The following is a 23,571-nucleotide window of genomic DNA, read 5'->3' as shown; positions in this document are numbered from 1 at the left end:
AGTTTGTAATTTGCATGACACATCTGTTGCTATCAGAACTACTGTGTCAAACCGACATTAAGTCACTCCAATTATTGTTGTGGCTGAGTCACATTTTCCAAAAAAGAGAAAATAAGGATCTTTTATGGAGTCTTTCTTTTTTTCATTAAGTTTGCATGCTAATTTTACAATCTCTTTAACCTTTTCACGTTTTGTAACATTGCAAGACCTCATTTATATGTTAGCGGGATTTTATGATAGACCAAAACAATGCAGTCACTGACTGAAAAATAATAAAGGATCATCTGACATTTTAAAATTAATGATAAAAATAAAAATCTGAAAATGTGGCATGTGTTATACTCATCGCCAGAAAGAAGTGGAGTGGTGCAGAGGATGGGAATGTTCTAAAACAATAGCCTAGACTTTGGAAATGCAAAGAGTATAGCACAACTGCCAAAATGTACTGGGCCACCTAAATCTGACAGGCTGGTCAGCAAGGCAGCACACTCTGAGCAGGTTAGTGAGAAAAAGCACACTTTTTCTGTTAATCGAGTCCTGAAGGAGCCTATTTTAATATGGCAGATTTTTTTAAGAGTGCTGTTTGTGTTTGTATTAACATGCAGTCACAGTTGCCTACTGGAAAGAAGTTGTAAATATTTTATTATCATTAGGACCACAAAGAGCTGATTCAAAGATGGATAAAGCTAAATACAAGACAAAGGAGGCAGCAAAAGACTTGAGTCTGGGTGGAGGTTCATCTTCCAACAGGCCAAAACTGTAATGGAATGACTAAAATCGAAGCTCTCCATCTAATCTCTATGTGTTTGAGCAGTTTTTCAAATAATTTGTATTATTTTTAGCCTCTGTACGTGCAAAGCTAATGGATAAATACCATTAACAAGGCTTTTAAAACTGCAACTGTGGCAAGTTGTGGTTCTACCAAGTACTGACTCATACTGGGTAAATAAAATGATTGGCACCCTTTTCAGAATTTTGTTTGTAAAAAAAAAAAAGAAAAACTAAATTTGCACGATATTTTGTTGATCAAGAACACTGAATCCTAATAAAAGACATATCTGTTGCTGGTTGGACCAAGTTTGCTTTTGCTGGGCACTGCTGACTTTAACATGCAGCTTTTAGTTTCTTTAAAGGCTCAGGTCACAGCTATTGGTTTCATTTAATATTTTCCAGCTTTACTCTTCACTCAAGCAGAAGAAAAAATAAAGAGATTTGAGTTTTCTTTGGAAAAATGCAAATCCACTGTTTGACTTCCCACAATGTTGTTGATGGTGTTGAATAGTGTGGCGTCAGCGGAGGTGCACCCCACAGGTCACTCCTGCTCCCTAGTCATGGAGAGGTCAAGCTGATGCACATCTGGCATTTCCTGTTTCCTCTTTTCCATTTGCCCCCAAGTTATACACACACACATGCACACACATGTGCAAGCACACTGAGGAGCGTACATTAACATCTGTGCGTCCGTGAAGTTAATTTTTACCAGCAAGAGAATGAAGTCACCCACACAGTGTGCACATTTCAACAGGTATTCCTGCTCCATAATGTTTCCATTGAGCAGTAAAAACTTCCAGCTGTCATGGACCAAAAGAGAGAGAGAGACAGAGAGTGAAAAAGAAAGAAGAGAAAAAGTTTATGAAGGGAATGTAAAGAAATTAAGGCAAAATCAGTGAAGAAAAACTAAGAGGGGAAGACATTAGGGATGACCAAAGTCTGGATAACAAGGAAGAAGAGCAACAGAATTTCATGATCTACCAAATCTGACCAACACTTTTTAACATGCTCTGATGTTTTGCAGCAAAAACTCTTGATGTTTGTGTTTATGTGTGTGCATTTAGGACAAAGCATCATCATATGGTTTTCATAGCTTCCCGAGGGCTTTCAATTCTCCAGCTACCCCATTCACCCCCAGCTTCCCAACACACACACACATACATCATCCTCTCCAGTGTTCTTTTAGATACTCACACATTTTACCAGCCCCCTCTTCCAAAAGCACACAATTGCCCTCAATAATTTTCCTCTACGTAGCCTTCCACCCCCACCTCAATCCTCCCCAAGTCTGTCTCTCTGTCTGATGCTCAGTCTGAAAGTCAGCCTTGCAGAGGCAGGAGCCGGGATCAGATGTAGCACAGGGTTTCTGCTCCGGATATTTACTGAGTTCATTTATGGAACAATTCATCCTTCCTTCTGGGACCTGGATAACTAGACTGTATTTAAAATTTTGCAGGATTTAATTGGAGTTTATGCAGGGCTTTGTTCATGTTTTTTTTTATTATTATTTAAATTGTCAGCAGTACTGACAGCTTGAATGAAAGTTTGTTTGGTTTACACTGGAGGGGTCTTTCTCCGGTTAAGATCATTTACAGATGCCTATTCTGATTTGAGAAAAAAATCTAGTATTTGGCTCAGTTTTAGAGGTTGATAAACATTTTTTTTTTCAGTTGTTAGGATATTTATGTTAAAGTGTTGCTAAAATATACATGTTAGGTTATATCCCACCATTGCATTATTGACAATGCTAAATATCAAAAGGAGTAGTGGAAGCTGCAGCAGCATGACTCTCCTGTATATCGTCTGGCTGCTGACAGTTTGTGTGGCTCCTGGGAGCCAGGGCCAGAGAATGAAGGAGCCTGATGGGGAGCAACAAGTAGCTGAAGCCCAGCTGGGCGAGAAGGACGCCATCTGCAACCAGGAGGGATGCTATGCCGTCTTCTTACAAAAGAAGAACTTCAGGGAAGCTAGGCAGGCCTGCATGAATCAAGGTGGGACCCTGGTGACAATGTACACTCGTGCAGCGGCGGGTGTGGTCCACAACATGCTGTCAGCAACGGCTGTCCATGGATCAAGAGCCAGGCTTCGTCTCTGGATCGGGCTGCACCGACCTCCACGCCAGTGTTCATCCACAAAACCACTGAGAGGATTCATCTGGGTCACAGGCAAAGTCTCACCTTTTTTTGACTTTTTCAAATCACGAATTTTGTTTCTTTTTTCATCAGTCATTCTGTTTGATGGAAAGCTACAGACAAGCACTGATTGGCACATAAAATATTCAAGTTTTTCGAGAAGTCTAACCTGCTGAATCCAAATTTAACCAATTCCAGTTTACTCTTTCTGGAGACAGTGAAGCATAAAGGAGGATACTGCATTGCAAGTTTTTTGCTAGAGGCAGTAGTTTTGATTCCAATAAGAACTAAGAACTATCCCAATTTATGCAAATAAGAATGCATCTCTAACCTTTTGTTGGTTTTAATCAAAAAGCTGACCAGAACCAGTTGTTTTAGTCTCTTGCAGTTTTACCTTGGTAATAGCCATGGGTGGCATCGTATTCTATGCTCCCCACAATACAGGCAGTGATAACATGTTTGGCATATCATTAAAAGGACTTTAAACACTTTGAAAACTTTTGCATTCCTTGCTACTGGTAAGCAGCCTTGTGGTAATGAACCAATTTGCCACACCCCATCCTGTCAGAAATTGACACTCAAGCCAGTTGGTTGAGCTATGGGCTCCTCATATGGTTAATCCATTACCTTCTTTTATTTCTCAGACAGACTGGGTGCAACTTGGAGATTTTTATTCATTTTGACCCCATTGTCTCTCACCCAGTCTGATTTAGTCATTATACACACTGACAGAAAACAGATGTGTCTCTCCCGGTAGAGAAGGGCATCCAGTTTATAAGAGTTGTGCAATCTGTTTACTTCTGTGATGTTATCATGAGTAAATAACTCTAACTTACTCATGTCAGCGCCTCGCCATGCACTTTTTTGATTTTATTTATGCAAAATAACACATGATGACTGAGAATGACTGACTCAAAAGAGAGTATTTATTTAAATCTATATTTTAAATACACCACTGGAAACAGATGCATACTTTAAATCCTGCTCAGATCATCAATTTCTCCCAATTTGTTACAAGAAACTGATTCTATCTCCATAAATGGAAATGACAAGGGGACAAAAAAGCCCTGTTCCCACATAAATAATTGCATTTTAAACTCCACATTAAACATATTTTTTATTTGGGTGACATCTAGTGGTAGAAAATATATGACTCTCACTTTTGCAGAATATGGCCCACATCAATAACTCCAATGGGCCCGCAGAGTGCAGTAATATTCTTTTAAAAATGTAATTGGATTAATTTGTTAGAAAATTTAAAGCCAGGCAAAGATTATGTTGGCAATTTTCTCAATGTTTTGCTGCTATGTCAACCCAAAATCTGTCATTGAGCTTGAAAAGAAAGAAAAGAGTGACAAAAAAACCCAACTTTAAATTACAACTCCAGCATGTTAGATCCAAAGTAAGACTGAAAACTAACTAGAGGTTTGTCCTTCTCTTCGAACAGGAAATCAGGAAGCTCAGTTCGTCAACTGGATCCGTAAAGAAATGCCCAACACTTGTCTAGCACCTCGCTGTGTAGCAATGACTGTGCATACGTCTGACGGTGCAGGAGAGAGCGGCGAGAATTTCCGTTGGGCTGAAGGTCCCTGTGTCATGAAACTGGATGGATTTATTTGCCAGTACACCTACAGCATGATGTGTTCACCCCTGAAGGATGAGGGTGGAGGTCCCGCTGTCTATGAAACCCCATTTCATTTTAAAAGTACCGACTTGACCCATGTGCCTTATGGGTCTGTAGCTGACATGCCATGTCCTACATACAGCTCAAATCCAGATGCACCTTCCAGGGAATCAGCACTGTGTATCGAAAGAGATGATGGCACAGTGGGTTGGTCTACAGATGCCCCTCTTTGCTCTTCTGGTGCACCCAGACAAACCCAGGACTGGTGTAGCGGTGAGCATGAATGTGAGCAGCACTGCCAGAACAGGGATGAGGATTACTACTGTTACTGTTCTGAGGGCTACATATTAGATGAAGATGGCTACAGCTGCAAGTTGGACCCTCTGAGCCAAACTGACCCTCCAGAGCTATCAGATTCTGCTTTTGCCACAGAAAAGACCCCAGTCAATCGGATCTGTGTGGAAATCGGTTGCGAATATGACTGCTCAATAACATCTCGGACCATTCGCTGCACCTGCCCCCCAGGCTACCAAATAGGTCCAGATGGACACAAGTGTTTGGATGTGGATGAATGCCAACAGCAGCCGTGTCCGCAACTCTGTGTCAACACTCCAGGCACATTTCACTGCACCTGTTACCCAGGGTACCAGCCAGACAATACAGATGAATGTGTGGACATAGATGAGTGCCTGGATGAAGGCACTTGTGATGGGACTTGTCAGAACACTGAGGGTTCCTTCAACTGTCTGTGTAACCCTGGCTTCATATCGAACAGTGAAGGAGTATGTATAGATTTGGATGAGTGCACAGAGTATTCACCTTGCGACCAGGAGTGCATTAACTTTGTTGGAGGGTACCAGTGTAACTGTAAACATGGATTTGAACTGAAGGAAGATGGACTTACCTGCCAACCTTCAACTTATGATGGAGAATATTCCACTCTGAACCCTGACCCCAGTATTTACGATGATCAGGATAGTCCCTGGTCCACTCTGGATCCCTTTGTAAAAGTCGATGTCAACTGGGGGACAGATTCCCCTCAGGGACTCACCCCTGACATGGCTCATCAGTCAGATAACCACCTAAACCAATGGGATCACTTGTCACCACGGCAATACCAGACGGCCCCATCCCCAACCCAAAAGATGAGAACAGGGAACAACATTGAAGATGATGCTCACACAGAAGGTGGCAACTCCAATGATCAGAAAGTAATTGAAACTCCAAAGAAATCCAATCGTGGGACTGAGGAGGCTGAGACCCCTAAGATAGACAGTGCAGGTGAAACCAACAGAACAGCAGCAGTTAAAGACGGATCTGATGATGTGAAACGCAAGCATGACAAGAGCTGGCTACTAGTGGCTCTTCTCGTCCCTCTTTGCGTGTTCCTGGTGGTGATGTTGGCTTTGGGAATTGTCTACTGTACTAGCTGTGCAGTAGACAAGAGCCTCAGCTTTGCAGACTGCTATCGCTGGGTGCTCCCTGCAACACCCCCAGAGAGGAGGGGAAGTAAAACCCATGCTTGAACTCTCACGAACAAAAGAGCAAAAACAACTTCTTTACATGTTTGTTGACATTATTCTGGTTTCTGTTGACAAATTTGCTCACTAAATGTACAATGTGGATTTCATACCAAGGACTGATTTCATACTTAATGCTGCACAGCCTTTGTAAATAGGTGACTATCATTTTCACAAATTCAATAAAAAAAACACACAAAAAAACTGATTCAACACAGTGTGGTCTTTAAAATTAAAATGATAATGTCCTCCACTTGGCATTACTTTCTTGTTAAATTTATTGACTGTAAAGGGTGGCGTCAAATTTAAAAATGGCCTAAAAATAGTGGACTTCTATCATAGTAAATCAAGTGGTTCTGCAATGAATATTTGAATCATTATTATTGTGGTGAACAAGTAGGGTTACTGCTGCTGTGAGGAGCTGATGAGCAGTAATTGGATTCACCTGTGAGGGAGGGAATAAAAGGGAACAGGAGTGGAGACAAGAGAGACTCATTGTGCGGTTTGGCTGGGTACCAGGTTGTAGGGTGTTGTTTGCAACGATTAGGGCTGTCAGTGGTAAGGATGGCTAAGCAGGGGAGCTGTTCCTGTGTCAGGAGGAGAGGCCTGGACTGGCCTTGGTTGTCAGCTCTCAGTTGTTGCCATTTTGAGTCCCTCTTAAAACATTTTAGATCCTCCAACATAAATTAAGCTTTACCTTTTTGATTAAAGTAAACAACTCTTATAATTCTCTTCCACAAAAGACATTACGTTTGCAATGGACAGTTATTGACAGGAGGTGTAATGGAACAAATAAAACTCTTTATTGAAAGTCAAATAAATGGTATTGACTGTAATATTCTTGCTTTTCACATCACTTCACCTACCATCTGTTGGAAGTTCACCCACTGCCTCCTTCCTTTAATTAACGTTATAAGTAAACATCTGATTCTGTGTAAATAACCAGCCAATACTAATGCAACTGCTTTAAGAATCATAATCAGTTTCACAATCTGCTTTATAATTTGAAACTATTTTCTAAGGTATTATTAGTCTGCTTTAGTCTTGCAGACTGAAGTCAAAGAGCTAGTAACCGAACAGGAATCCGAATATCTTGATCGAAACTGTGAATTTCGTGTGGTCCTTAAATGCAGCGTGATTTAAAAGAACCTTCATCACATCGATGCACTTTATGAAAAGCGGTTAATAAATCCGTGAGTATATATTTATGCATTTTTACTTTGAATTGAACGGTTTAGCGTTCAGTTGAGAAAACAAAAGTCAATTTGCAGGTTTAACAGAATCTTTTTGTTTTGCGTTGTGGGTCATTAAACTAGCTAGCTAGCAAACGGCTGCATGTAGCAGGCACGTGGCCCGGATGACACCTGCAGGGATAAACCACAACTTGGAGCAGAAAGATCCACAAAGAGGAAGATGCTGTGTGATGAGACCAGTTGTGGTCAAGCCTCACTTCCATGGTCAAAACCATGCAAGCACCAGAGGCACACCTGTTTAAATAAATAAAACACAAAAGAATAAATTCTACACCATTTAATTTTTCTGATGACCTCCAGACGCATTGATTAGTATTAATATTGTCACATTAAATTGCTACACAGATCATAATACCTTGATAAAAATATATATTTTTAGATTGGGTTTTCAATAATTAAAGTCATTTTATTGTTTTAAACTGTGAACAAGTGCTATAATTCGTAAAGTTGAAGGGTAACAAAACAAGAATAAAGTTAATAATTACTGTTACATAAATAAGGAAATTTTCCATCAAGTTCATCCATTTGTTGTCAATCCGATAACATTTGACCCAAATTCAAACACCATGTCAGGTGGACAAACCCACATAAACCACTACAATTGTTTACTGCAAAGATATAATGCGCTCATTCACTGCAGAATTATTACATACAACCCAAACTCAAGATCACACAGCAAACAGGATTGGCTCTCAGATATTTAGGATTAACAGCAACATGGAATGTGTGCATTTCAAGAAGGTGACCCAAAGGCGACTACACGCACAAAACAAATGGAAAATTCAACACCCTCACAAAGACTAAGCGAAGACAAACGATCCAAAGCTGGGTGGACTAACAAAAATAAAGAAAATCAAACTCTAAAGGACAGCAGGAAGCAGTAATTGAACTGTAAAAAAAATAATAATAATAAAAAATAATAAGATGCTTATGAAATCACTTTAATTACATCATTCTAAAACAAATTAAAAACACTTTACACTTGCATTGCATAAACCAACACACTAAATAAAAATTAACAATATAAAAAACATACAATTCAATCTAATTAAACAGACAAATGTATAAAGCCTACATGTGTCGAACAACCACACGCCCCACCAACGCTGTCACCAAAACGTCATGTAGCCTGAAAGATCATACAACATAAATTGTTTACTTTCAAAGTCAAGTCATCTGTAAAGTGCAATATCTGTTGAAAATAAAGGACATCATTCCAAGCACACACAGTGGTATTGTTGATGGTGACCAACAGTAAGTTGGTCTGGTCCTGTATGGGCCTGGAGTCCTCAAGCAGTTGTTTCATATGATGGTATGTTTGATCAATAGACTGTGGGATGGGTAAAACCTTCCCCTTCCTGTCTTTTGGCCAGTTTCTTGCTTGCTGATATTCTTTTAACAGCTTGAGGCAAATGCACTCAGACACTCTGGTGGAGTCTGGTCTCTGGGCAGCCTGGCCATTGGTCATGAAGAGTCTGTGTGACAAATCGGTCATTCAAATAGCAGAAAAACACAAGCTAATTAACACTGATTTGATTGGAGCAGTAATGAAATGCAGTAGAAAAGTCCTTCTCATTTTGAAGAGCTCAGCAAAGTCATATTAATCTGCCTAAGCTTAAAACTTTACAAGAAGAAAATATTGTATTTGCAACACATGACTTGTATTCCATAAGAGAGTATGCAAGCAAGTTATCCATTGTCTCAAATATTAGACAGGTTACCTTTCAGCTGCTTGCTGACCAGGTGCAGAGCCGCTTCGTTTCCGGGAAGCTCTCCATGGTCTTGATAATGTGGTCTTGTTTTTTTAAGGTGTATTTGTGGGGCTGCTGTCCATAGCATGCAGGTTAGAATACACCTGCAAGACATTTTCTACCTCTGTTGTTGACAAAGCAGTTATTGTTCTGTTGAGGCTCAAAAGGTACTCTGCCAAGCTATCAACTGCCTCCCATCCAGGAAAACCTCTGTAGTCACATCGGGTCTCCTTAAAGAAAAAAATAATTGATACATAAATACAGACATAACACAGTCATTTTTTTATGTTTTCTGAAACAATTTCCTGACACTGCTTGTTGATCAGACTGGATAATCCATATTTGTGCCAAATAAAAAGGCCAAAATGCCACAGAAGAAAAAGAGGAAAAAACTTAACCAATGGTTAAGTGCTGCAGAAGCCTTTTAAATCATTTAAGTAAGCTGTCTGCAACCAAGACACCAAAAACATGCAGAGGAGGTACACATGAGGACCAGGTTAGGGAACCACTGGTTTGAATGAAGTAGATTAAAGCAAAAAATCAAGTACTGTTCAGAGTTATTAATAAAAAAATTGTAGATGCTGAGAAAGATGGAAAAGGGCCAGTAAATCAAGCTAAGCCAAAGTCATATTTGGAAATATAATTTGATAATAACTACATCCCAAAATTGTCAATAGAACATCATCCAGCAACCAAAGAAAGTGCAGCATGCTGTAATGAAACAAAATAAATCATCTACCTGGGATGAACAGCTACTTGGTCCACTAAAGGAGTGGTCATCAGTAAGCTGACCTCTGACTGGAGCAGCATCATGAGTGGGAGAGGCAGGGCTTGAGTCGAAACTGGTTTCCTATAAACACACAGAAATGTACAAATGTTCATTCAAACAAATGTTTTGTTTATCTTTGGATTGCCAAAAAATCAACAACAACCTTTTTCTCTGCACTCATGATGGCAAGATATTTATAGCATAAAAGTTTGAAATGTATTTTTTTTGCTCTTGTTCATCTCATTTAAATGATCATCACCAAACTGGTCAATAACAATTATATGCAGTGGCTGATGATAATCTGGAAGTAATTGGCTCTGTTTATAAGACAAATTACTCACAAGTGTGATGTAATTAAAACATTACCTGAAATGACACGGGAGAAGACTCTTCCTGGAGAAAAAGGATGTTAGGGGATGGCATTTCCAACTGACTTTCGCACTGAAGCATGTCGTGGGTGCTCTCTGCGAGAATCTCAGTGACATCACTGATGGAGACATCAGGACTGTCGTCCTCCTGAACATTAACTTGCATCTCTGGCAGAATAACTCCCAGTTCACTGTCCTGGCGGGGACCTAAGAGGTCTCCTTAGTCTGACTGAGCAAGAAGATACTCCACAGCAATTCGCTCACCTTCAAGGATCAAAAATGACATTTGTATTTGAAAGTGACAAATTTGCTGTACAAAAATTTGCATTAATGTGGAATTTGTTAGGTAAATGTCCAATACCTGTGGGACAGCCTGGGGGAACAAACTCTGGCAAGAGGGGATGACCCAGCACTTTGTTGCTCATAGTGTTGAGGTTGGACATCAGACGAACATCGTAGAGTTTAGTGTGTGATCTGCGATTCATATCTAAAGTTTCTTGGGCTCTTTTCATGTTCCATCTGGATCCACCCTCAAGCATATACATTTGAGTGTGCATGGCATTGCTTCTCCATCCTTAAAAACAGAGTTGCAAAGATTGGCAGCATTTATGAAAATAACTTTTTTGCATTTATTTTTGGAAATGACGCTAATTAACACTTTTAGATGTACGGTTAAAATTCTGGCAGGTGTTACAAAAATTAATGACATTAAGTATAGCAATTCACAGTTTACCTGGTATGAAGGAGCACTGGTGTCGATGAAAGCTTTCAACTGAAGACGAGCCCCTGCAACATCTGAAGGTTTGAACTTCTTTGTCTCCCTTTTGTGCTGGGTGAAGCTTGGTTTACAGTTCTACACCAGGATGCATGGCAGGTGCTTCTGCTGCACTTCCCACACATGAGTCATGCTCTCAGGGTTGATTAGGCGGAGACCTGAGGTGTCAGTCAGTTCCCACATGGAGTTTAATAATTCCTGAATGAGTGTCCGTGTTTCTTCTACCCCTCTTGTCGTTCTTCTGCAATGTTTAGCAAGCTTACTGGAATTAATGCTGGCCAAAACTTGGGCGTCTGTGGGGGGATGACCAGCATATTTTTTCTTCAGCTCTGACCTCTATGCTTCCTTAAGGCAGCTGACATCATCTTGATTCCATTCAAAAATGTAGAGGACAACTTGGAGCAGAAAGTTTCATAAAGAGGGTGATGTTCTGTGGTGAGACCAGGTGTAAATCGTCTCATGAAATGAAAGATGTCCAGCCTCACTTCAGTTTTCCATGGCCGAAACCACTCAAGCACTGGAGGGACACCTGTTTAAGCAAGAATAAATATATAAATAAAACACAAATGAATAAATAATACAGCATTTACTTTACCTGATGACTCACAGCTGACTGTATTAATGTATCCACATAAAAAATAACTGCTACATAGACCACAATACCTTGTTCAAAATACATTTCTTTTACATTGGGTTTTCAATAATTAAAGTCATCATAAAATATTGTTAACTTTGAACTATATGCAAATGTTACAATGAATTGCAATAAAGTCTGAAAATTACAAACCTGAATCACTGCAGCAGTCTCTGTCAACATAGAGGATTAGTGGCTCTGGTTCACCAGCATTCCTGTAGCGCATTACAATGCCTTGGCACAGTTCTTCCAACCCTGCTCCTTCACCTGTGGTCAGCACACAGTTCAGGACCTGGCCGTACTCATTTGTAATGTTAGTCATCCAAGTTGCAGTTTCTGAAATTCCACTGGCCAGTTTCTTGGTGATCTGTTTGTTGTTTAAAAAAAAAAAAATAGGAAAAAAAGGCAATTATGTTCTGATTAGAATTTGTATTACAAATTTGTATTACAAATTCTAATCAGAATAGAAAAATATTTTAGAAGTGTTTTACTATACCTTTTTGGTTGAGTCGAGTTTTAATATCCTTCCATATGTTGACGTAATGACACCCTTCATCTCAGACAAGTGGCAGAGTATTTCATTCCCAGGCACAGTCTCGAACCACTGTGCAAGAGGAAGAGTGACATATTCGGGTGGATTCTGGTAGGCAACTTCTTGGCTCCTAGTTATGACGCTCTTCTTCTTGTGAAGCTCACAGTCAGATGGTCAATGGTTCAATGGTTTGTTTTGCCCAATGGTTTGTTTTGCCCATTGCTCACTGTGGAGCTCGTCTAAGGCCTGCTGAACATAGCTGGAGCTATTGCCAACAGTTTGTGGTTTCACTCTACCTGGATTGAACAGCTACTTGGTCCACTAAAGGAGTGGTCATCTGTAAGCTGTACGTCACAAGTAAAATAAGGATGTTCCTGTTCCCCCTGACGCCTGTGGGGGCGCTGCACATGTAGTTGATCTCTAAGAATATGGTATGTGCATGTACGAATTCTTCTATCCTTAGCCCATCAAGTTACCCACCTGGTACCAACATCTCATCAAGAATGCAGCCATTCTGTTTTACATAGCACACAATACGTCACTCACTGCATTACTTTACCACTAAAATCAATTTGTCACTTACATTACAAACCTGTCACAGACAAATTTGAACACTAACTTTTTGCAATTTCATATCGAATGCTCCAAGTTACAAATAAAATTACAGCAATGCAATAAATAATAAATGTTTATAGGAGTGGGTAGAAGTACAAAACTTATTAAAATCCACTTCTTCTCCAGCAACATTACAAAATGATCTCATCCTATTCATAAGTTGTAAGTGGGCATTTACATAAGTATTATATAAGTATATCATTAAACTTCACTAAAGAGCAAAGACTGGAAGCTACTGTATTCCAGGTAGCTTGGATACAACGGAACAGTGGAAATGGCAATGTATAAAAATGAAAGAATATTTACAAATAGCACTGAGAAAAGCTGCTAATTTTAGCTTCTGGAATGCAGCAAGGCTCCCACTAGGTTTCCTTTCTCTTTCTGCTCTTCCAGTCACTCTCAATTTCCCAATCTCTCCCTTTGTCTTCCTCGACCGTCCGAATCTGCATGTTTTTCTGAAGAATAGGCGCCTTCTCTTAGAATAAACTTAAGCAGGCCCAGCTGGCTTCACTCTGCCGCTTGATTAGCAGAGTAAGGCTAGCTGGGAAACTGCTAGCCTTTACTTGCAAAAATTTTGTTAAAAATGACTATTTTTCCTGCAAAATGAACAATTTATTATGGTGCTAGTGGAAACGTGACACCACAATTTGGACACAGACTTGGACTTCCTCAGAAAACGTTGAAACATAATTTATAATGGTCATGAAAGTTTTCTCATCGTGTAGTTTCAAACATTTGTGAAGTGGACCATACAAAGTCTTTATGTCTGACCGTATCAATCAAAATTAATGGGAAAATAAAAAAAATTCATAAACAAGTAAGATATGTTGAGGTTAAGAAATTTTCTTAAGATGTCGGTCAGTTTAATTTCACGAGGTAATTATACGTGACGGTTAGGTTTCCTGACTTCTGCAGCAAATTACCTTCTTTTTTTTACAAAACCCATTTCAAAGGAGAAGCAGCTCAATATTGGTGGGCGTGCCTAAATTCTATATGATAGTGTGATCTCCGTTTTTCACGAGAAGTGTTGATTGTTTAGCAACGTTCTCTATAAACATCGCTTTATTACGTAAACATTGCTTTTTAGTGCATGAGTTTCTTGATGGGAAGTTAATGATATTGGTGGGCGTATCTAATCTCACGTCATAAACTTGAGATTGACCAAAAAATGCTGGCGTGATTGGTTTCTCCATATCAGAGTGGAAGAAAATATGGATATAAATTTCGTGACATCACAAAATATGTATTTCGACGAGGATGGGATTCGAACCCACGCGTGCAGAGCACAATGGATTAGCAGTCCATCGCCTTAACCACTCGGCCACCTCGTCATGCAGACAGGTGTGATTTCTTTCATTAATAACCGTGTATGTCAAAAATCGTACATCTATGTGTGTTTTGTTGTGTGTACATGAGTGTCTAATGAGAAGCTACATGCTGATGATTTTCTGATCGGTTTTGTAGCACTACGTTAGGATTCTTACCATTTTAAACGTCCCTACTTTCTAATTGGTTAAGATGAAAATCAGCTACAAAATACGACCCTTTTATTGGTTGAGAGGCGGGACTAACGCTGAATGAGCACAGGAAGTGAACAGCGTGAGACTGCACTTTGACGTTCGAGGGAGACGTTAACAGTTTTGAGGTAATGAATTTTTCCATTTTATGTGGACCTTTTTAATTAAGTATTCATTAGAAGACAAACGAGTATGGGATTATTTTCATACATGATTAAAAGCCATGATGTAGGGTGCTCTAGTTGGAGTTGTATCAGTGTGTACTTTATAGACTCTGTAGGTTTTAGCCGCTAGGAGCTAATGTTCACATTGTTAACTCTCGCCTTTACTCAACCTGTACTTTAAAAAGACTTGCAAGATCTGCTGGTGGTTAAAAGAGTGGGTAAACGCTGTGATTATCGAAACTGAAAACAATTTTTCCAGACTGGTTCCTCTTAAACCTGTCTCATGTCTCAACAGCTGGCTCAACAACCCTTATGTGCTTGATGCAATGAGTCTGTTAGCCTTTGTGTGCTTCTCAATCCTTCTAAAGTGTCCTAAAAACGTCTAATGTAGGAAAAAAGCTGTAGAAACTTTTAATTCTGAATTACTACAAAATTAATTTTGCAGCAATTGAAGATCCTAGATGAGTATTGACTTAGATGAAATCTCACATCTTATTGCATAAATAACATCCTACACATTAAGGAAATCAGCCCCCAGTTTTATGAGTTAATTTATGGAAACAAAATATATTTTGCTCCTTTCTCAAGTAAAACTGTATGAAATTAAACACTGAAAATATCCATGTGGCAAGCGCTTTCACTTTTCATTTTCAGTCAGATTGGTTTCAGAGCTAAATATGAGTGCAGTGTAAGACACTTTATTATGATACATTTGTGAAAGGGGAAAAACACAAGTAAAATTAAACTTACTTAATGGTAGATACAGAATTGTTGTGATCCAACTAAATCTGACTATATTTTTAGATTTTGTCTTATCAAGCTAGGTTTCAAAATAAAAAGCATCAGCTGTAGTGTGTCAAAAGAAACCTTTTTAAAGTTATGTCAATGAAGTTTGCACGTTCGACTATTTTTTACCAAGACTATTAAATCAGTCTTTGTCTTATTCCCGATTCTTTTCTTTCATTTCAAGGCTACACTCCTTCTGTTGACCTTTCTTGTATAATTGCACAGTGATATGACTTGCTGATGGCTCGGCTTGTAAAATGTCTTGCTTGCACTTCGAGTTCATCTCGTTATCCCACTATATTTACAAGCTGTTTTTTTTATGGACTCAACATTCCAAAAGCAAAGATTTGTGCTTGCAGAACTTTGAGACAGGGAGAAAAATTGCAGATATATTTGTTAGAAGTAAGTGACAATAGTTTTTAAAGGAGACATAGCCGAGTCAGATTCACAGTTCATTCCCCTGTTGAGGTGTCATTTGGTTGGACTTACCTAACATATTCTTGAGTTGTGATTAGAGAGGATATTAAAAAAACGCATGCATAAGGATGCACATGCAAAGAAATGCATTGTGAGAGACAATGTAGGACCTAGATAATCTTTAAATCTTCTACAAAGTGTGGGTTATTTAATACAGACCATGTCAGTTTTTATGTCATTTATTTCCTCTGTTTATTGTCTTACTTCAGTCTTTGGTCCAATTTTTTTTTTGCAGTACCTTTTCAGCATTATTGACCTATTCAGAACAAAGATGGTGGACTCTCAGTACTACCTCCCCAATGACATTGGGATTTCAGCGCTTGACTGCCGCGAGGCCTTTCGTCTGCTGTCACCTCAGGAGAAGATGTACGCCCACTACCTGTCACGGGCCGCTTGGTAAGTTCCACACCTCCAGTCAGGAAAGATTTACAAAATATTAATCTGTCAAAGGGGACTGCTTCTGAAACGCAATGTTTGGGAATTGAAATTGACTGCAGTCAGGCGAACTGAAAGTTCTAACCTCGATGATTCAGTTTCTTTTTCTTTTTTGTCGTAGGTACGGTGGTCTGGTGGTGCTGCTGCAGACCTCTCCAGAGTCTGCAAATATCTTCGTCCTGCTGCAGAGGATTTTTAGGAAGCAGACTCCAGAGCAGTTGGAGCAGGTTGCTAAAGCAGCTGGTCTCAGCTCTGAGGATTACCAGGTACATAATGATGTATTTCATAGTTGTTTCCAGTGCAGCCAATACAAAACTTGTTCTTTTTATGAAGCAGTTTTCTGCTTTCCATCTGTAGGCCTTCTTGGTGTATGCTGCTGGTGTATATGCAAACATGGGCAACTACAAGTCTTTCGGAGACACCAAATTCATTCCAAATCTACCAAAGGTAAACAAGAGATAAAATGAGATGTTAGTTGTAAATGTTGTTAATCTGCTTCATATCACCTTAAAAGAAGCTTGTGACCTTAGTGCATACCTGAGCTGTGCACGTGTTGAACGTTTAACCAGGACAAGCTGGAGGCTCTGGTGAGGGCCAGCCAAGCGTTTCAGGAGAATCCCGCTGAGATGGAGGCTCTGTGGGGCAGCAGCTCAGGCCTCATTTACTCCCTGGAAAACAGACAGAAACAACTTGGGCTGGGTGATAAGGTGGGATTAGATATAATACATATTCATACCAATATCTGAGGTGATATTATTTTATATGATATAAGCTAAGCAGATTGCATAACTGTTAGTATGTTTTAAGCTGCACTCTATTGATTAACTGCCTTTGTTAGTATGTTTGAAATGTATTTAACTTACAATAAGTGACATATTTAAGTCACATATAAAATGTACTTTATTTTGTAAAGATTATTGTTGCTCTGCTTTCTGCAAAAGACAGCTGGGGAACTGTGATGTTCTATTAAAGGATGACCCTAAAGTATATAAATTTCTTTCCTTCGATTTTTTTTTGTTTGTTTGTTTTTAGGGAATTACCACTTATTTCTCAGGAAACTGCTGTCTGGAGGATGCCAAGCTGGCTCAAAGATTTCTGGACTCAAGAGTGAGTAAATCTGTTTCTAGATAATTCTTTTTTTCTGAAATTGTGTTCTAGAAACTGATTTTTTTTTTGTCTTGGACTTTTCACATCTACACCAGAGATTCACCTGTCAAATTGTGTAAAAATCTGATCTAAAGATACAAATTTGTATAGATTGTGAAAAATATAAATGTTTCTACTTTGTTAAATAAAAACTAAAATGTGTTATAATCAACAAGTAAAGTAAAATTACATGAAATCTGGGACAGAGGTAAATAAAGTGATGTTAAAAATATTTTTGTACATCTCATTCAGCCCTTTACAAGACAGATTGTTACATTTTTCTAATTTATTTACACACTGATAATGTAATGGTCACTGTATTGGAACATAGGGACAATTTTTTTCAACAAGATAAAATATCTCTTGCTCAAAAAAGATCAATTTTCAGTAGTAACTGAATCATGTACAGTCACTACAAGCTGCAGATATCTCTAATCTGTCTTTTCTTGTGATATCAGTCATGTAGATTAATTGATGTTGATAATATTCACTTCTTTATAATATTGTTTTTTTTCTTGCTTGTTTCCAGAAACTCTCTGCTTACAACACACGTCTGTTCAAGAGGGAAAATGGAGGAAAGCTCTGCTATGAGGTTCGCTTGGCTTCAGCTGTTCAAAAAGGTCAGAACTGGTGAAAAACAACCATTCTAATAAATATTACCATCAATAAGACTGTCGACCTGCGATGTGAAATTGTACTTAGTAATGCAAATTGGATGAAATATAGTGACTGACATAAGTGAAATGAAGAGGTTGAACATTAAATGCCCGTCATTATTTGACAGACTGTGCAGTGGATGAGGAGGCTGGGTCGTCCTGCGGTAGCTTCACCTTTGAGGACAAAGAGTTCATTGTTAGGAGGGGAGACTACAGTCCTCTCATGGAAAAAGTTTGCCATTATCTCCAAGAAGCCCAGGTGAAATGAGAAGAAACAGTTGGACACAATTTGACAGCTTTTCTTTTCTTTTTTTGAGTCTTTGGCAGCAACAAAAACAAAATTATTTTAGATGTCGAAATTAAGATTTGATAGATTTAGTTCTTAAATACAGTTCAAATTTTACTCAAACATATTGATGGTGAAGGGTTATAAAAGTCAAATCATAAGCGGCCTAAGCACTAATGTTGATTCAGGATTTGAAGAACTGATGTATTAGAGTCCAAGTCAGTGAATGTTTCCAATTTAAAGATGCAGAGAAGTTGTGTTTTTCCTTTCAACTTTTCTTCATTCAGCTTTTATGTATTAATGTTAAACAGGCGTATGCTGCTAATGAGAACCAGAAGAAGATGCTGGAAGAGTACCGGCGCAGTTTTGAATTTGGTTCTATCGAAGCCCACAAAGAAGGGTCACGGTTTTGGATCAAGGACAAAGGGCCGATTGTTGAGAGGTGAAAGTCCAGCTATTCAAAACATTGACCTTTGCTCTTGCTACGGTCAGTGCTACTTTATTGATCTCCTAAACTTTTATCCCTCTCCTTTGCTGCTTTTTTTCTTTCACTTTCTCAGTTACATCGGTTTCATAGAGAGCTACAGAGATCCTTTTGGCTCCAGAGGAGAGTTTGAAGGTAACAAAAGATGACAGAGATACTGCAGAATAAATATACAATCAAAAAGCAAATCATCTCAATGGTGAAACATCTTGATGGCTGTTTTCTGTTGCTTTAAACATCATTACTGATTCAGCTGTTCTATCTTACAGCAAGTAAAAGTGCCACACGCCATGAAGAGCTTATTCTGATTGGTGGGGTAATTTTACAGTAGCAGGAAGCCTGTTATCATCCTAAAAAAACAACCAATAAACATCCGACTGCAGAGGAAGTTCAGTCACCCTCTGAGTGCCTTAAATCCACTGATCATTGCAATCTCAGTTTGTGACTGTCTTGTTTTCAGAGTTTATTAAACTATTAATTAAGACTAGACAACATGGCTGAAAATTTTTCATAATATAAGCATTTCAAATTAATCGATTATTGATAATTTAAGTATCTTAAATACTGCAAAACTGGTAGCGTGACCATTCCTGTTTGATCCACAGTTTTTCACTCCACAACGTTGCTTTTTTATTTTTAAGCAGTGATAAAGCATGTGGCAAAACTTTAAACTGCTGCTACATGTTACTCAGCAAGCTGTTGCTCAGTAACCACGTTAATCAATAGGTTTTTGATAGGTAACCAAAAAGTGAGTGAGTAAATTCAAGCCTTTCCTCTGCCTAAATTTCCAAGAATGCTGTGCAGTTCTGGATCAGAGAGCAGTGAAATTATTGAATATCAGTCCTATCATCTATTGTTGTTGATCAGGTGTCCATTGATTTATTGTCTAGCCTATTAACCTAAAAAAGGTTTATGTTTTAAATATTTCCCCATGTCATCAGACAACTGTTTTGTCACTTTATATTCTCTAGCAGGTTATTGTCAAAACTGTGTAGGTTGTATTTGCCAATTACTGGCTGTCAATTGAGAATAAAACTATTAGAAATTAGAAAATGTTGAAACAATAAGTTAGTCAGACCTTAATAGGACCAACTTTTTAACTCCCATAAATCTTCCCTGGCCTCGGATTGATTTATTTGTTGGTCTCATGCTTTGTGGACCCAACAGAAATCGAAAAAGGCTCTAGATGTGTGTGAAATATTTATAGTTCAAACAAATGTGTGTTTTTCTAACTTTGACCTGGCTTGTAGGATTTGTGGCTGTTGTGAACAAGGCGATGAGCGAGCGTTTTGCCAAGCTGGTGAGCTCAGCAGAAGTCCTGCTTCCTGAGCTGCCATGGCCCCAGCAGTTTGAGAAGGACACCTTCCTTAAACCCGACTTCACTTCCCTTGATGTCCTCACGTTTGCCGGCAGTGGAATTCCAGCCGGGATTAACATCCCAAACTGTATGTGCACAGCCCAACTTAATCTGGGTTCTGTTTGCCATATTTTTTAAAAACATTAAACCTATCTGTTTGTTTTTTCTGCTTAAAGATGATGACATCAGGCAATCAGAAGGCTTTAAAAACGTGTCTCTTGGGAATGTGCTGGCGGTGGCCTACGCCACACAGAAGGAAAAACTCACATTCCTTGAAGAGAAGGACAAGGTAGCAGCCTCCTCATGCTCTCTCATACAGTGTCTCCTTATAGATGACCATATGTGTCTGATTGCATGCTATATGTTGTTTTCTACCGCAGGATTTGTTCATCAAATGGAAGGGTCCATCCTTTGAGGTGCAGGTTGGTCTCCATGAGCTCCTGGGTCATGGAAGTGGCAAGCTGTTTGTCCAGGTCAGTCAACTTGTTCGGTCTACCTTCAGATCATTCCTTACTCATTAATGAGAGAAATTTATGTGCAAGGGATGAAAATTTGTTGGCCTGTTTTCTAAGGATGACCGTGGCAAGTTCAACTTCGATCAGAGCAGCGTAGTTAACCCAGAGACAGGGGAAAAGGTGAGTTTTGAAAGCATGGTTGACATTCATTACTAACTCTGTGATCTGGGCTTTATAACTAAAGATACCCCACTACCTTGCAGGTGTCCAGTTGGTATCAGGGCAGCGAGACATGGGACAGTAAATTCTCCACGATTGCTTCTTCCTATGAAGAATGCAGAGCTGAATGTGTTGGCCTATATCTGTGCCTGAACAAGCAAGTGCTGAGGTATGCTTTGTGCTGTTATATAACAAATTCATTATAATATATCTTATATGTATTTATTGAAAATATTGAACTGTGAAATTTTTCAGTGTTTCGAGCCTCTGTTACACCACAGATCCAGCTGTAGTTGGGAACGTTTGCCGTCAGAACTTATTTCAATCTCCCCTTTAGTACATTCAGACTCTTTCAGAAAAAACAATAACTATCTCAAGCCAGCATAGCCCATTTAAATGAAATTGAGGAAGTTATTTAGAATTTTAAATTCCTCCACAAAAGTTTAATAAATTTATATTTTAAAAAAAAAGATTTTTCTAGAAGTTGTTGAATCATGGGCGGTGCTTAATTTTTCACATAGAGCCATTTCCAGTTTGGTAAACAATGTTGTGAAACCTGTTGAATGTTTTGTACAGCTTAGGTTTCATTTCAGTAGGTTTAGAACTTATTATAACTTGAACATATTATATTCTGATATGGTAAAAAAAAAAAAACTTAGGGTCTGAAAAGATCTATCATTATTTTCATGTTTTGCTTTAACCAAGAAATTACTGCAAAACATTTTTTTCTGTACCCTTAAGATCAGCTTTATTTTGGTTCATCTCCATCTATGGCTTAAAGAACCCAGTATGTTAATAATTACGTGTGTGTGCCAGTATTTTTGGCCATGAGGCTCAGGAGGCTGAGGATGTGGTGTACATCAACTGGCTGAGCATGGTCAGAGCTGGGCTGTTGGGTCTGGAGTTCTACACGCCTGAGACCAAGAGCTGGAGACAGGTAATCCATCTACCTGACGCATAGCTGGCCTTTCAGTCACAGAGATATCTGGTGTTTACATGAAAAGCCATTTTACACACTATTTACCACAGCTGTCTCATCATTAGTTTGCGGTGGCTGTGATGCTTTACACTTTGTTTATGTGAGGTTTGACTGTGTGCTTACATCATTGTCAGCAGAAGTCTTCAGTCGGTTACTTTGTGTCTGTATGCGTCAGGCTCACATGCAGGCCCGCTTCGTGATCCTGCGTGTGCTGCTGGAGGCGGGGGAAGGTCTGGTGGGGTTGGAGGAGGTGGAGGGGGAGGACGGCAAACCCGACGCACGGATCACTCTGGACCAGAGCAAAATCAGCACTGTGGGCAAGGACGCTATCCACAGGTTCCTCTGTAAACTGCAGGTACATCCAGTTCATGGGACATGCACAGCAGCTTTATTATGCACTGTTTATTAGCCATGTTTTATAAGTTTATAGGAAATTGACGAGCACTTGACGCCACTTATTTTCAGGTGTTTAAGTCAACTGCTGATGTGGAAGGAGGCAGAGCTCTCTACGAGGGTTACTCCACTGTCAGCGACACCGGCACGCACAACTTCCTGCGTCTGCGTGAGACCGTGCTGCTTCGCAAAGAAGCTCGCAAAATGTTTGTCCAGGCCAACACCAGAATCGGCGACAATAAGCTGGAGTTTGGTGACAGACACATGAATCAGATTGGAGGTAAATCAAATGACCAGAGGCTAAAAATTGATTATTTCAGCCAGTGTTAAAAAGACAAACATAAAATTTAAGTTGTGAATAAATGATGGTTGTAATGCTGCCAAATCCTGGTAATTATTATTTTCTGCTGTTCATCTTGCGTCGCTCTGTGCTGCTTCCAGGGGAGAACGTAGAGCTCGTGGAATATGAAAGCAGTGCTGCAGGTTTGATTGCTTCCTTCACCGAGCGCTTCCAAGATGACGCGGAGCAGCTGGAAGCCATCCTTTTGGATCTGAACAAAGCTGACGCCTGTTACTGGTGTTGATGAACCAGTGGCTCCACAGGTTTAAAAAATAACTATGGAAGTTTCTTTTTATGTCCTGAAAAGGTTGAAATGAGGTGGTGAAAAGAAAATTCTTAAAATCAATAAGCCATAAGATGTGCACAACAGCTGTAAGTTGCTGTTTTGTTCGCATCATGTTGGATTGTTGAAATGTGCTTGTTCAAATTCAGGCGAGTAAAAGTGAACAGATTTGTAAGGCAACAGATCTCTTTGTAAAAGCCACTTGGAACACATTTTGTAATAAGAAGTATTAGAAGCAATGGAACCTGGAAATGAAATGGATTCTTTCATAAAGTTTTTTTCTGCCATGACATTTGTCATTCTAAGCTGATTTTGACGGTTGATTTGTGGCTAAAAATAAAATAAATCTGTCTGACTTTTTAGTTTATTTTTACAAGTTGTAGAAAAGTTCAAAGTTAGGTAAACATAGTCTGAAAGTTTCACAATAATAAAAAAATGTTTATTCCAGTCATAATGTTAATTATGAGGAAGAAACAAATGACTAAACACAAAAATGTCCATTTGGGTTTTTCATGTCTTTTGTGTTCATATTTTAAAATGTTTGTGTACCACACAAAAACTCAAACAACATATTAAGTGAAAACTATAAAACTATATTACTTTGCTACGTATTTTACAACTTGCTAATATTGTTCAATGCATTGAGGAAAATGTTTCTTGTTTCTGACTGCTTATGCCTCTTGGGAAATGGGTTTGCTTATAGCACATGAACTACTTCATAAATGATCATTTATCATATTTTTACACTCCATTAACAAAATATGTTCAGCTGTTACTGTGGTGGAAGTTTTTCAGTACAATATCACATTACTTGTCAAAATTTAAGATAAATAAATACCCGGTGAAGCAT

At 39.0% G+C, this 23,571-nt stretch overlaps 2 protein-coding genes and 1 non-coding gene across 3 annotated transcripts; 2 read left to right on the top strand and 1 right to left on the bottom strand.

The window, feature by feature from the left end:
- The first annotated feature begins 2,116 nt into the window (after positions 1-2,116).
- Positions 2,117-6,830, top strand: cd248b (CD248 molecule, endosialin b). The gene is made up of 2 exons (XM_055051702.1): positions 2,117-2,936; positions 4,351-6,830. The coding sequence occupies exons 1-2, from the start codon at positions 2,516-2,518 to the stop codon at positions 6,051-6,053; spliced, it is 2,124 nt and encodes a 707-aa protein (XP_054907677.1). The 5' UTR covers positions 2,117-2,515; the 3' UTR covers positions 6,054-6,830.
- A 7,163-nt stretch (positions 6,831-13,993) lies between these two features.
- On the bottom strand, positions 13,994-14,075 carry trnas-gcu (transfer RNA serine (anticodon GCU)). Its single transcript has one exon. It is a non-coding gene; the product is annotated as a tRNA-Ser (tRNA).
- Positions 14,076-14,328: 253 nt separating this feature from the next.
- Positions 14,329-23,571, top strand: dpp3 (dipeptidyl-peptidase 3). Its single transcript, XM_055051611.1, has 19 exons — positions 14,329-14,389; positions 15,924-16,084; positions 16,245-16,389; positions 16,481-16,570; positions 16,693-16,830; positions 17,156-17,230; positions 17,799-17,889; positions 18,054-18,184; positions 18,523-18,653; positions 18,772-18,830; positions 19,946-20,140; positions 20,229-20,341; positions 20,433-20,525; positions 20,625-20,687; positions 20,771-20,895; positions 21,543-21,663; positions 21,881-22,060; positions 22,171-22,378; positions 22,540-23,571. Exons 2-19 carry the CDS (start codon positions 15,960-15,962, stop codon positions 22,680-22,682), a joined length of 2,226 nt encoding a protein of 741 aa, XP_054907586.1. The 5' UTR covers positions 14,329-14,389; positions 15,924-15,959; the 3' UTR covers positions 22,683-23,571.

This window comes from Poeciliopsis prolifica, unplaced genomic scaffold (assembly GCF_027474105.1).
Source record: "Poeciliopsis prolifica strain line A6 unplaced genomic scaffold, Auburn_PproV2 SCAFFOLD033, whole genome shotgun sequence".
NCBI classification, from domain to species: domain Eukaryota; kingdom Metazoa; phylum Chordata; class Actinopteri; order Cyprinodontiformes; family Poeciliidae; genus Poeciliopsis; species Poeciliopsis prolifica.
The sequence above is the reverse complement of the archived record's forward strand: the minus strand, read 5'-3'. Positions and strand labels throughout refer to the sequence as shown.